At 49.7% G+C, this 13,947-nt stretch overlaps 1 protein-coding gene across 5 annotated transcripts in view; it reads right to left on the bottom strand.

Moving 5' to 3' along the window:
• bahcc1b (BAH domain and coiled-coil containing 1b) overlaps positions 1–13,947 on the bottom strand; it is a 67,790-nt gene that overhangs the window by 10,710 nt on the left and 43,133 nt on the right. For all 5 annotated transcript variants that reach the window (XM_037277750.1, XM_037277751.1, XM_037277749.1 and 2 more), the window contains 9 exons: positions 12,017–12,175; positions 8,693–8,803; positions 6,705–8,621; positions 6,040–6,145; positions 5,410–5,594; positions 5,197–5,337; positions 4,156–4,328; positions 3,715–4,066; positions 1,690–2,541 (listed from right to left, as the gene is read on the bottom strand). In XM_037277750.1, coding sequence (XP_037133645.1) covers positions 1,690–2,541; positions 3,715–4,066; positions 4,156–4,328; positions 5,197–5,337; positions 5,410–5,594; positions 6,040–6,145; positions 6,705–8,621; positions 8,693–8,803; positions 12,017–12,175 — 3,996 coding nt within the window. The remainder of the gene's footprint in view (positions 1–1,689; positions 2,542–3,714; positions 4,067–4,155; positions 4,329–5,196; positions 5,338–5,409; positions 5,595–6,039; positions 6,146–6,704; positions 8,622–8,692; positions 8,804–12,016; positions 12,176–13,947) is intronic.

The raw sequence follows: 13,947 nt of genomic DNA, 5'->3' as shown, positions 1-13,947 counted from the left end.
AGACGGCTGACGGCGTTCTACAAACATGTTGCGCGCGGCGAGCTGATTTATTTTGCTAGCGCCGTAGCCGTGCCTTGAAGAGTGGTGATGTTTACGATATTAGCTGTGTAGTTTATTTGATGTATACGGCTGCTCCTGCCTAATCGTGCACACAAACAACACGTGCCGTCGAGGGGGGGGGGGGGGGGGGTAGAAGACGTAGAGCGCAATCACTACATCTGTCAATGTCATTAGCTCTGTCATTGTCACGGCACCAGCAGATGAAACAGAATATTCATGAGACTGTCCACACACCTTTATACGTGAAATACACACGTACAGTAGTTGTGCTGAGGTGCGCAGACTGCATGCGAGCGCAGAGGAGGACACCAGACGGGAAGAAGGAAGGGAGGGGGAGGAGAACGGAGGGAGGGGAAGCAATAAGAGGTAAAGTGTTTATTGAGCTATCTATTTATTCTCCCACATCTCCTCATTACGGACATGGACAGAAGCCAATTTAGCCTTTGGAGGAGACCGACCGGAGTGGAGCATCACGGCCTCTTCTACGAGGTAGAGGGGACATAAGATGCAGTCTAACGACCATACGATGACGCCATTGTTTACAAATCATTTTTCGTTTCAAAGTGGACTGCTGTTGTGAGTTGGCTTTTTTGACCAAGTAGTTTTTGCGAGTACACTAACGTATTAATGAAAGCAAAGCCGGTGAGAAAACATTTGTCTACTACATTTAATGAGTAGGATTTTAATAGAAAGGAAATATGAAAGAAGAGGGACAAAAAAAAAAAACTCCCGATACAAAAGCTCCTGTCTGCGCGCCAATAAAAGAAACGGTGCTAATTTATACAGAGGAGGAGGTATCTTGATTCCGCCGCTATCTGTAATTGCGATCTGCAGCCAACGTCTGCGATATTCTTCCGCACCGAGAAGCAGTGTGAAAGCGTCGGCCCGGAATCGCTTTCATCTCCCCCAACACGGTTGCGATGACAAAAATTGCCATCAAGCGGTATTAATAACAGCGGTTGCGATTTGGCAAACGTTTTGCGAGCCGTGACAGGACTTATTGATTTCACGCCTATTATTACACATGCGTGTGAAATGCGTGTCGCGTGCACTTGTAAACAATGCACACACCATGTACGTGTCACACATAGGGACAAAAGTGACGTATGATTTTTACAGGTGTTAATTCTGTTTTGGGAGATGAGGGACAAGATTACAATGGCTTAATAATGAAAAGAAAAAAAAAAGGTGTGGTGAAAGGCAAAAAAAAAAAAAAAAGCGTGAAGCGGAGAGGCGGGAAGCAGCCTAGTGGGGAGACAGAGTCTGATGGAAGAGAGCGGGGATTCATCTGGGATTACTTAACAGTTTACACACACACACACACACACACACACTCGCTGACACACTCGCTCGCACGCGCACACGCGTTGGCATAAATAAAAACACTCTCTCTCCGAGGGACAAGAGGAAAATAGGAGCGCTTACAGGAGAAGTGTTTAAAAGGAAAAGGGTCTAATTAGCAAAGCAAGACGCCAGAGCCTGGGGGACATGCATGCGTGTGCGCCCGTGTTTTGTGTGTGTGCGTGTGTATATGTGTGTGTGTGTGTGCTGGCTCATTTCCAGAGCGTGAGCAGAGTCGCCACAATCTGTACTCAAGTAAGATTTTTGAACACGCCACTCGGTGGTCACCTTCATCTTGGTTCTCTTTGCTCTCCAGACTCCGCTGCTGAATCTCCAGCTCGGCCAGTTCCCCCAGGATCTCCATGCCGTGGTGGACCAGGGGGCTCGGAGCTCGGGCCGCGGGTGCTGGTGCGTGCAAGGCATCTCGGGTGGCGCACAGGGCGGCGGCGATGAGAAGCTCCAGGCTCCACATGTAGGCGCCTTGTTGCTGGGCTGCCGTGCTGACACAGGGAGATGGAGAAGGCCCATCCGAGGATGGAGAAGGACGTTGGGATACTTCCGGTTCCGCTACGCCTCTTTCAATCTGCTTCTCTTCGTCACCGTCGACGACCAACTCTTCATGTTGATTGGTCTGGTCTTCCTCCTCTTTTGTCTCTTCTGCAGGCTCTCCCAGGAGAGAGCAGTCTGTTGCTTCGCACTCCATTTTGTCTCCTGCAAGCTCCTCTTTCCCGCATTCCTCATCGTCTTTGGATATCTGGGCTCGCTGAAGGGCTTCGCTCGCAGCCGGGCCGGCTGGATCTGGGACAGAAGGCGGGGGCAGCGGGCCAGAAGTGGTCTTTTCATGCTCGGCAACAGCGAAGTCACCCCCTTGACTTTCCTCCCCCTTTTCTTCTGTGGGTCCACTGTGGGATTCCACCACTTCACAGTCTCGCTCCTCCGCCTCTTCTTCTTCTTCTTTGTCCCTCCTGGTCTCATCTTTAGTGAGAGGCGGGATGTGGGGAAGAGGCTGGAGAGACTTTGAGTCAGGCTCGGCCAGCCGCGCTTCCTGCGAGGCTTGCTCAGCCAAGCGGGCTTCGGGCGGCGAAGGCCCGGCCTTGAAACCCATGCAGAGCGGAGGGAAGGCGTAGACGGGTGGCAAATCTGGTGGAAAGACAAGAAGACAAAAGCCAATGAAACTTTTCCCACCCAAAAAAACAAAAAACCCAAAACCAGCACATGAAACATTTTCAAGGAATCAAACAATCTTTAGGTGGTGGTGGTGGTGGGGGGGATTGTATCATCTGTTCATTTTTCATTTTTGTTTGAAATGTATGACCATTCAGCTCTGGCAGACAGGATGAAGAATGTGATTAAAGTTGGCATAATACACTGACAGCAGGGTGCAGAAGGAAGGAACAGTGTGAACGTTACAGTATTCGCTACTCTGTGTGTGTGTGTGTGTGTGCGAGTGTGTGAGCAGGATATTGATGACACTCTGCCATTTCCCTGTGATTGCAGCACCAGCCCTGTCAGCCTATTATTGATGGTATCCCTCCACCCCCTGACAATGCAGCCAGATGAATGCTTATCCTTCCGCCTGTACTTCTCAAGGACCCCTGAAGGGTAAGGAGGGCAGGTCTCATGCTTATACACACACATATATGGTATCCCCATCCTTGACCGCCGGCCCCCTTTAACATGCATAGAGGAAAATTGCATAGATTCTACTCATGTTTTTTTTTGTTTGTTTTTTAACAGTACCAAGACAAGTTGGAGTGGTCAAGACATACCTGGTTAAGAAAGAGTCCCTTACAATATTTTGATATCCCAAAAATTTGTTTTCCTCCTTCTGTCACTTGACAGCCGACAAGTGAACTTTAGCTGGTGTGGCCGCTTTAGAGGCTTTCATTCTTTTCATTGTCTTTCTGACTTTCATCTTTCATTCATTTCTTTTTTTAATTTTCAAAGTGTGAGTCATCAACCAGCTTGTGAACAGAGCCTTTGCACTGGTGTTTCTACTTTTGAGCAACTTGTTGCACTGCGGAAAAGTCCAGGAACAACCGCCAACTCTAGAGCTTGATTTTATTTTATATAATGGATTTCTTTTACCATTTTATTTTATATTGTTAACAATCTGCGTGGAACGTCAAATTCAGAAGACAATTCACATTTTAGGGACTTTTAGTATAGTAACGAAATACTCTATTTGAACTTCTGGTTATTTCCCACCGCTGTTAAATATTCACTTAGATATTCACTTAGATGCAGCCTCCATTTTTTTCTCTCACCAAAGCTCTCAGCATTTATCAATTAATCATTAACATTCCCACTCACCGGGCTCGAGGGATTGTGGGTAGTCCTGAGGTGGCTGCCCCTCTCCCCTGTCGCTGGTCCTCTCCAAGCCTTTGGGTAAGAGCGACGGTGCGGGGCTGAGTGCTGGCGAGCGGGGAGCCGCCGCAGCCGGGCTGGGGGCGGGGGTCAAGGGATTGGGCGGGTGGCTTCGCCTAGAGGGGGAGTGGTAGCACGGCGACTGACGGCTGCTGGGACACAGCCCCGGCGACGGCGCCGACGTCTTTGGCGGGGGAGGCGTGTGCGAGAAGGGTTTGGCCACATGGGAGGACGTGGTGAAAGAGGATGACGAGGTTCTCGAGTCTTCGAACGGAGCGGCTTGCTCGTCGTGTTTTCGCTACGAACACAGGAATAAAAAAAAACGCTTTGTCCCGTGAGAGGAGATAAAAGTATACATGGGGGCCAAGCCGGTCCGACATGTGGTACCTGTCCCAAGGAATGGCGCTGCAAATGCTCCATGGCCCGATGCTGTTGTAGCGCGTAGAGTTCCTGTTGCCGTAGGAATGAGGAGCGGGAGTAGACGGGATGATGCTGAAGGTGAGGAGGGGCCCCGCGGGCTCCGTAGACAGAAGGCCACAGACCCGATTGCTCTAAAACGTCTGCGGGACGGACAAGAGAGCGGGTCTGGCGATATTGACTTTAAAGCCCGATGTAGTTGCTTTGTGAAGAAGAAGCCAGCCATATGCGTGTGTGGAGCGGCTTCAAAGACAAGTATGTCACAAAGGTGTTCTTTGTGGATGCTTGGCTGAGGCCATCTTCCCAAAACCACAGCAACCCCCCCCCCCTCCCCCCTCTCACCCTTAACTATTTAAAATCGGGTGTTATTCCGTTCAGCCCCGCCCTGTCCTCATCACACACACACATGGTCACACACATATGCCTCCTTGGCTGCTTTGTCACTGGGAACCTTTGTTCTGCGAGATTAGCCTGAGTGGGCTAATGTTTCCCAGGGGAAGGGTTCAGTGGATGCACTTCCCTTCTCTGCAGGAACTCCCACGGAGCGGAGCGAGGGAGGCGGGAGATAATTAAATTTCACAGCCTGTTTGCAAAGAAGGATTCAGACACACTCGCACGCACATACGCACGCGATCTGACTTCCCCAAGATGTAAACCAGAACCCTTAACGCTGATCAACGTCTTATGTCGGTCCAGACATGACGACACAACTTAGCTTGTCACGAGAGAGACGAACGTCAGTTGAAACGCTTTTGCATAATGCCGGGGGCCCACGCTGCTGAGGGCAATGGAAATAGCTGCTCCGATTAACGACGCTATAAAACACGCTCGCACTGACAGAGGGACTTAGTTGAGCATTATATTATGATTAGCCAATGATACTAAAACGCTGGGAGAGAAATGGCAGCAGTTCCATTGGCGCAAATGGAGAGAAGGAAGGAGACGGGATGGGAGCTGGCGTTCGGACGGCGGCGAGCTCGCCATGTACTGTGTGTGCGTGTCGGGACGTACCAAGGTGATGATGAGGTCCGGGCTCCGTAGGAAGGACCATCAGCGGGGAGCTGGGGTCTTGGGTGAGCGAGCCAAGCACAGGCTGGAGAGGGCTGGGTAAGCCCGGGGGGAAACTGGCACTCATCCCCACGTGGTTCAGACCTGGAATAAAAAGTGCAATAGTTCTCTCAGCATGCCGTCGTCCAAGCCAATGGGTGAAAAATGTCCACTCACTATATGAATGTCCCATCCAGAGGGAGGGACTTCCTGTTCTGTGCATCCAGTGATGGTGGGCGTGAGCGGCGGCGTCTGCCCCCAACTGGCTGGCGCCTCCGGGCACCAAGAGGTGAGAGGTCAGGTCACCGTGGCAACTACTCGAAGGGTGGATCCTGGCAAACTCGATGCGATCCTTGCTGTCCCTTTTCAACCGGACACCAACTTTGCTCATTATCCTCATTAGCTCATTCCATATCGTCACAATTAGGATCATTACCATCCTTGTGATCTTCATTGCCACGACAACCATTATGTTCATCAAGGATGAGTGACAGCCAACTTTTTTTTTTCTTTTAAAGGCCCATAATAGAGCCGTGATACTTAAGAGACATTTGTATTAGTCCCCATACCATTAAGGCATCGCGGCCCATCTCAGACTAAAAGGCAGACTAAGAGATAGTGTTTGTGTGTGTGTGTGTGTGTGTGTGTTGGGGTGGCACGGAAACACTACATCAAAGGCTGAGTGGAGTAAATGGAGTGAGTGAGGGGGTGTAAAGAGACAGCAACCAAAAACCGTGGACAAAGAATAAAAGGACTGCGACGAGAGAAAACAGATGTGTTCATTCATGCTTTGGTGGAAGTACGTACCTCATCATCAAGTCTCTGTCCAGGTGATGAAGACCCATCTGATCCTCTGTCATCCTCTTCCTCTCCTCTGCCTCGCGGCCGAGTGGATACATGGGTCGGGACAACCCTGGAACACAAATACGGCTAAATGCTTACAAATGGAGAAATGAAGAAGAGCATTAAAACACTTTGGTGTCTTTGTTGTTACTTCCTTTGACTGGAAATTGTAGCGTGTGTGCTAATTGGATGCTAACAGCCAACCAGGAGTGTGTGTATGTGTTTGATTGGCCAGATTGAGTGGACATGGAAAGTACACGAAGTATGCTTTTCCTGAAACCGAGGCTCATCTTAAACGCCCTTGGGAACTTAACTGAACTAAAAGTGTGACTCAAGAGATATTTCCCGTGAATGCAATCAAAATACGTCTTTCATCTCCTTTCTCCATCGTGCAAAATGACACGTCGACATAGAAGCTGCTTTCAGTTTTGATTGTGAGATTCTGGTGTGCTGGGGAAAAAAATTGTCTGCCTTGTTATAATTGGCCGGCCTGTTGCGTCCCCAATTAACATCAAACGGACCAAGAAATGGAGGCGACACCAACAGCTCCTATTTCTGTTCAAATAGCCCAAAGGCCCAAAATAGCATGAATTGACTTTGAATGCAAGGAACATAGAGCAGTGTCTGACCTTTCATGCTGGGCAGCACTCTGCCCTGTCTGCTGTGTCCAGGGGTGTTGTCTGGAGAGCGATGGGGGGGCCTGGCCACCGCTACTGCAATACCCACCGGAGGCTGCCTTACCTCCCCCTCTCCCGCCTCGCCAGCCTCCCTACCGCCTTTATCGCCCCTCTCTCCCTCGTTAGAGGAGCCTCTGCGAGGAGGGAGCGACTGTTTGGGTGGGTCTTGTACGGCGCTGTTTTTGCCTCCGCCTCTGTCCCCCTTCTCTGATCTCTCCCCGCCTTGCTTGAGGCAGCCCAAGCCCCCAAAGGGGCTCCGCTGGGGCAGCAGTAAAGGCTGCTGGGAACTGTAGTTCATCAAGTTCTTCATGGCGTTGCCCTCCCCTGCTGTGCTTGGCGACGAGGGATGGGATAGCGGAGTAGATTGGTTGTTGTCTTTGGTACAGGCTGGTGTACCGGCGTGACGGGACTCTTTCCTCTGCTCATCCTGTGGTCCTCTTCGAGCACCCCACGATGTCGTCACCTGGCCATCTCTTCCCTTTTCTTCCGTGCCGTGGCTGCGGTGCTGCTGGTGTCGTATGCGGGCGACTTTTTGTCCCTCCCTCTGAATCGCTGACCCCGCCCTTCCATCCGACTGAGTGCAGTCCCTAAAAGGAGGAGAGCCAGTCTTGGACGTGGACCAATGTCCAGCCCCGGGGTACGTCCCCGGGGCATCTGGTGGGAGCGAGGGCCGGCAAACATCCTCCACAACCTCCACGTCTCGGAGGGACGAGGCTGTTTCCAGGCTGCAGGATCGCAGCTCTGGCTGAGAGCTGGAACTGGGATTGTGTTTTTGGAAGTGCTGTGTTTGTTGTTGGCTCCAGTCGGGGAGCTTGTCAGCCTTGCCGTATCCCAGCTGCTGCAAATGTGTTTGGGATTTGTCCTTCTTCTGGCAACTGCTAAGGCGACTGAGGTGCTGAGAGGGACTTTCGTAAGATCCCTCTCCGTTTCTGTCCTCTCCTTTTTTACCGGCGCGACACTCGGGGGTTGCCAGATCTCCCAGCGCTCCCACAGAAGGGACAAACGTCGGACCTACGATTTTAGCCTCCCTGCTGGACCCTCCAGAAAGCGTCTCGTTGGAGGGTACGACGGTAATAGGCGCCGGGTGGCAGTAAAAATCGGGATGCGGATGGTGATGCGGGTGAAGCCAGCTTCCTACCACTGCTGAGCCCATGTGCAAGCTATGAGTTGGGGGTGGCGGCGGTGGAGGAGGAGGCATGGTGTAGGAGGCCACAGAGTGCGGAGCTGCCAAGATGGCCGCTGCAGCAGCCGTACCTCTTCGTATACATTCCGAGGAAGCGCCGGAAGAGTCGCTGATCCTCATATCCCCGTTTATGGGCTCTTTATAGCAACGCCTACTTCCTCCAGAAGGAGTTCTCCCTGCCCCGCCCCCGCTACAGCTGCTCAACGTGCTCCCCTTTTCACTGGGGACAGTCTCCGCACCAGAAACACTGGAAAGTTTGCAGGCACTGGTATGTTTCCCTCCCTGGCTGTCGTTGTCTCTGTGCTCCTTGTGACGCTCCAGAAGGTGTCTGGAATCCTCCTCCCTGCTTTGGAGAGTGAGGTGAAGCATGGGAGGAGCATGGGAGGGGTGCGGGTAGGCTTTGTGCTGGATGCTTGATGGAGTGGCAGCAGTCGTTTGATGAGGAGGAAGCTGATGTTTTTCTTTATTGTCCTGGTGGCGCTCTTTACTGATGGATCTGTCTTTCTCCTTTGATAAGGACGCGACAACCTTCTCGCCCGCGTCCCTGGCGCTCTTGCTGGCGCTGTCCGTCTCTCGGCCGCAGGAGCCGAGCGGGTGGCCGGAAGCGGATCTGACAAGCGGGGGAAGGCTGTGATTGGTGGAGAGCAGAGGGGGCTGGGTGGGAAGGCCTCTTAGGTAGAAATGATCTGGGAGAAGAGAAAAGGTACCTTCCATCACCGGGCCAATCAATCGCTCAATCGACCTCTGCCAAACGTACCTTTTTGAGTTTCATAGAAGCGGTGCTGTCCATACAGACTGTTGTTATGGTGATCCAGCGGACTCATGGGAAGAAAGGGGGAGGCAAGACTTCCTGAATAGCTGGGGTACCCTGTCAAAGGGAGGAGAGAGCATTGACACTCAGCAGCTCTCTAAACATACAATTTATTTCGACAATCTATCACAAAATTGCCGCTTTGTAAAACAGACAAAAACAACATGGCTACATTCACTTTTTGCACTAACATGCCACATGACTTGACATTATTTACAGTGGACAGAGTGGTGACAAAAACCACAGCAGGCAGCTACTGCCAAATGTTTGCAGCATTTAAGCGGATGGAATTTGCTTTCCTCCAAAAGATCCCAAACGCAAGACAAATATAGTGTGAACCGTCGCTGCGAGCCTCCCGGGAGGTCGCCGGGAGGTAAACGGTCGTTCGACTCTGTCTTCAAGGACGTTGAACTGCATTGTGGAATTGGGATGGATCAGAAAGTGGCCAAATCACAACAACATGCGAGAGGCGCCCATCTCCCAGGCGAGTGGGACCAAAAGGCTCCAATTGCGTTTGCGGCCGTGCTCTGTTCTTCACCGGCTGGTTTCATGCCCCACAGAGTGTCCTTGCTGGCCCGTTAATTGGCAGCCGTTAAAAGTTTAATGGTGGTGGCCAAAGTAAACAGCACTCCATAAAAACTCATCCTACGCATTCCACAGTCGCACTGCAAAACCGCCGACACCCCCTTTTCTGCTCCGGCATGTGTGGCTGTGTTTGGTGAGGGGGGGGCTTGTTCATGCGGCCATGTAAATGCACCGACGTGTACGCTCCACTCTGAGTGAATGCGTGTGCGTGATTACACTGAATGGTTAACAACCAGTGAATCTAAATGGCAACAATTAGCCAAAAGGCTCTATCAGCCATCTAAAGCCAATCCCCCGAGTAATGACAAGTGATCAAATTCAGGAGGGTGGGAAGAAGAGAGGAACAAAGAGCGTCCAAGCAAAAGTGGGGGGGACCAAAAAGGACGAAGGATAAGAGATGGAATAAATGACAAAGAGGGAGTGCGAGGAAAAGAAGAGGGGCCTGTCAATATGAAAAGGCCGTAATGCCATGTTGCTGCCGTGCCGGGAGGCAGATGTGGCTGCGTTGTTGTTTGGGATGGAAGATGAAGGGAGGAGTGAAAGGAAAGTGCACAGCTTTGAGATGGACAAGATAAGAGGACGGCGGCAAAGAAAGTAAGGAGAGGAGCCATGAAACAAGGACAGGTGTGTGTGCGTAAATATGTCATACAACTGTGCCTTTTTGTGTGTGAGTGTGTGTCGGCCAGGTCTCTCCTCTTTGTGCTGGCTCCACACTCCACTCTCTGGACAGCGGCCAGCTGGCAGCGGGCCCGGCGGAGCTCCCCGGCTTGAATTCTTAAAAACAATCATTTGTAGTGTGCCGGCGTGCTCGTGAATGGCAGCGCGCGTGCGTGTGCACACGTGTTGGGAAAATCAAAAGCTGAGCCACGGCAGGCCCAAAATCTGTCTGATAGGCAAGGCTCACAACACACACGTGCGTGCTCTCCATTGGTTGCCATCCCGCCACCGCCGCTTCTTTCTATGAAGCTGATTTATAAGACAGCCACTCTAGGAGACAGTGGCGCTCATTTCCCGGGCTTAAATGTTGCTATTTATTGCCAGATGAGCTACATGAATTGAATTTCTACGGTGCGACAGTTTGATACAAATTTGTCACGAAGTTGAAAGCGTCAAAGAAATCGGCTCTCCTCCATCTTAAAGAGTCCGACATGCTGTTTCTTGTCATTATCCATTTAGTTGAAAATGTAGTCATTAGTTAGGGTTTACTGTCACAATTAAATTGCCTTGGTCACTGCAAGGCTATAATATTGTTTCCACTTTTATGGGTTGCACGTCTCCTCTTAAAAAACAAAACAAAAAAAAACAAATGCTACGTTCAAAGTCAATGTGGCCCAACATGTCACTGATGGGCCAAAGCTACCAAGAAATGGGTTACAAGCATAGCTGAGCTTAATAAAAACAAAAGCTTTACTACAACTTTAAACCTGCTGGATCAAAAACAACCCCCCCAAAAAAATAGGCTAAACTCTCCTTGAGTCAATTTGACCCAACTTTCTGGGTTGTTTTAAATAAAACAACCGCCCCAAATTGGATTGTTTTGATAAAACAACCCACAGTTGGGTCAAATTGACCCAAGTAGCAGTTGTTCCTTTTTTTTTTTTCCTCCAAAGTCAGGGTTGGTTTTATTTGAATCCTGTCGTGAATTATTTGTCCTTTATATGATTCAATTTCACACATTATGGTACAAATGAGTCAAATGATTCCTGAACTGTCAACTATCAGTCAGGCACGAACCTAAAACCCGCACTGAAAAGTAAAGATAACCACGTCAAACTCATTGTTTGACCACAAACGGTTAACTGCCAAAAGACGACACTGTGCGTGTAGATCTTTGTGATCAGGAAGGGGGCCGTTGGAGGTCGGTTTGCCCACAGGGGGGGCTTGAAGGTGGGGACAGGGGTGGAAGGGCTGCCTCACTAAAGTTTCGCGCTGAGCTCTTCCTATTTGTGGGGCAACAGGTTGAGACATACACACTGGACTCTTCATTAGGTACGGCACATACATTTAAAGAGATACAACGTCTGGATGCTGATTTAAACAAACCCATAATTATCTTTTATTTACGATACATCTCTCGAAGTGAATAGTTTGTGCAGGTGTTGCGGGATCAGTGAGGACACACCTGTCTTTGGGAATGAAAATTAAGCCCGCCATAAAGTATATCATTATGTTTTAGGGTCGAGTCTCGGTTTGCGGTTAAATGCCGTCCCCAGGAAATGAATGTAAGTCAATGTAATTTCCTCTGTAGCGATGGAAATTGTATACGTGTGTGTAACGAGGGTGGACGACCTCATAAAACCCTCAAAGTGGGTCAGGGGGCGAAGGATGATAGGTGAGAAAAAAATGGGTGTGTGTATAGTGAAAAGTCTGATATTGACTTGGCTTTTTTTTTTTGTTCAAGTTGCTATTAGAAGGCATTTTTTGGGGTCAGGGTACTGAAAGGCGGCCAAAACCGGCGCGTAACACAAAGCCACATGCTTCTCGTGCCAGATGAGCTCAGCGAGTGCGTGCGTGTTGTAAGCGGCGTCATCCGAAGCATCGCAGCTTCGTGTGTTTGGCCTCGCTGTCGCTTTAAACCACTTAATGGCTTCATCGCCATCTAATCCCAAAACCAAAACCTTGGATTAACCAGAGAGCAAATGCTACGCGTGTACGGTTACACGCGTGTGCGAGTGTGTGTCTTACCTTCGTGTGAATGAGGGAACCAGATCGGGGAAGCGTTGGAATGGGGTCCGGTTCGATACGAGGGAGAGGATGGGGAGGAAACGGGTCCCGAGGGGTGAGGCGGGTGGGAGGCCGGCGACCCTAAACTGCTGGACAGGAAGGAACCCATAAAGGAAGCACCTGAGAGACAGAAGGGGGGGGAAAAAAAAAGGTCAGAGGTCACGGTTCTGAACATTACTGATTAAATTTGGCTCTGGAGAAGAATGAAAGCAGGCTTAATTATGAGAACAGATGTGCAGACAAACTTCCTTTAAAGCTACTTGGAATCTTAGAAGAATGATATTTTTCTCCGCCGCTGCTGGTTCAACACGTTGAGGACTTGACAAGTCTTTCCGAGACAAATCACGGAGGGATTCGGCGGTACTGATCCACCGCGCGCACACGACCAGCGCTGTTTAGTTTGGCTCGTTTGAATGTATCCGCGCTTATCAGCGCGCTCTCATTTGGCGGAACAACCTGAACAGTTGTCGGGGGGAAGGAAGAAACAAATCCACAGGGAGTCAGGTAATTAGTCGCTGGATGCGGAGACGGAGCAAGCGCGCCGGGCTGGGTCGTTACCCGTAAACATTTGCCTCGCCGAGACAATTACGACAACAGTTTGCGTCGGAGAGTCGAGCGCGCACGCGGAGCACGCATGAACGAACGCTTGCAACCTTCACTACCGCACGCTGAATCCAGGCGGTTACGCTTTGGCTTTATGCAGTAATATCGATGATTCAGCAAACCGATTAATTGGAAAAAAGTGTAGAATGAATAATTATTTTTGGTCCCTTAACACTCACAACACACACACACGAACATTTGTTAAAAATGCAAAACTCGATTTTTATCTGATTAGTCAATTAATCGATGGGATAAAGAAATGCATTATTTGTTTGCTTGGTTGTGATTGTTTCTCATTTCGTTTTATTTACACTTTACTCTTCTCGGCACTTTGTAAACATGATTTTAAAGCGCTGTATCATTTTTTTTATTATTACAATTATTTGATTGATTCATTGATAAAAAGATGTGCCCCCGTTGCTTTTAGTCCACATAAGACAACAATGAATTTGGCACAACTTTCCCTTCTTGATCTATTTGTTTCCCCGCTCTGTTCTATTTTTCCTCGCCAAGTCAAGATTTTTCTGTTTGTTTTACTTTTTTTTTTTTTACTTGAAGCTGCAAACCACACTTGTACGACAGTAGATCAGTGGCCTTTCAGCCAGTCATAATAAAACACAGCTCATATACAGTACGTCTCGGGCTGGTTTCACAAGGCCCCCTGGCAGTGTGGGCACACAAAAACGCGCGCACACACACACACACACACACACACACACACACACACACACATACACATACACACACACACACACACACACACACACACACACACAAGTGTGTGTCAAAGAGAAAATGATAGACTCACTGGTCTGTCTGTACCTCATCTTTTATGACATACAACAGCAGCAAAGAAAAAATAGGTCTGTTATAAGCTACGCACTCCATTTTTGAAGTTACGGCCATCTTAAAATGTCTGGAGAAGACATAAAAGTTCATGTTGATGAAATAAGTCAATAAAACGTTTGATTTCAAACACTCGGTGATATTGATTAGCGCTCTAAGAGTTGAAATGCTTAGCATTCCAGCGCGGCGGCCCCTTCTCCCCACAGCTGTTCTTGGGTCGCAGCTCCACCCTTCCCCCTCGTCTCCATCTTTTTCCATGTACTTATCTTGGGCCCATTTTGCCCCTCTTTCCTGTCACCTCCCTGCCTGCCCGCCCGCTCTGTCTGTTTTATGTTGGCGAGTTGAGGAGAAAAAAAATCATATTTGCCCGCTTCCCCTGGCCCGCTGATATGGAAAATCATCTGAGAGACCAGCCGCTAACAGAAACCTTATTCCCGTCCGCT

Source organism: Syngnathus acus, chromosome 19, assembly GCF_901709675.1.
Source record: "Syngnathus acus chromosome 19, fSynAcu1.2, whole genome shotgun sequence".
Classification (NCBI taxonomy): Eukaryota; Metazoa; Chordata; class Actinopteri; order Syngnathiformes; family Syngnathidae; genus Syngnathus; species Syngnathus acus.
Note: the sequence above shows the minus strand (reverse complement) of the source record. Positions and strands in the feature narration are given on the sequence as shown.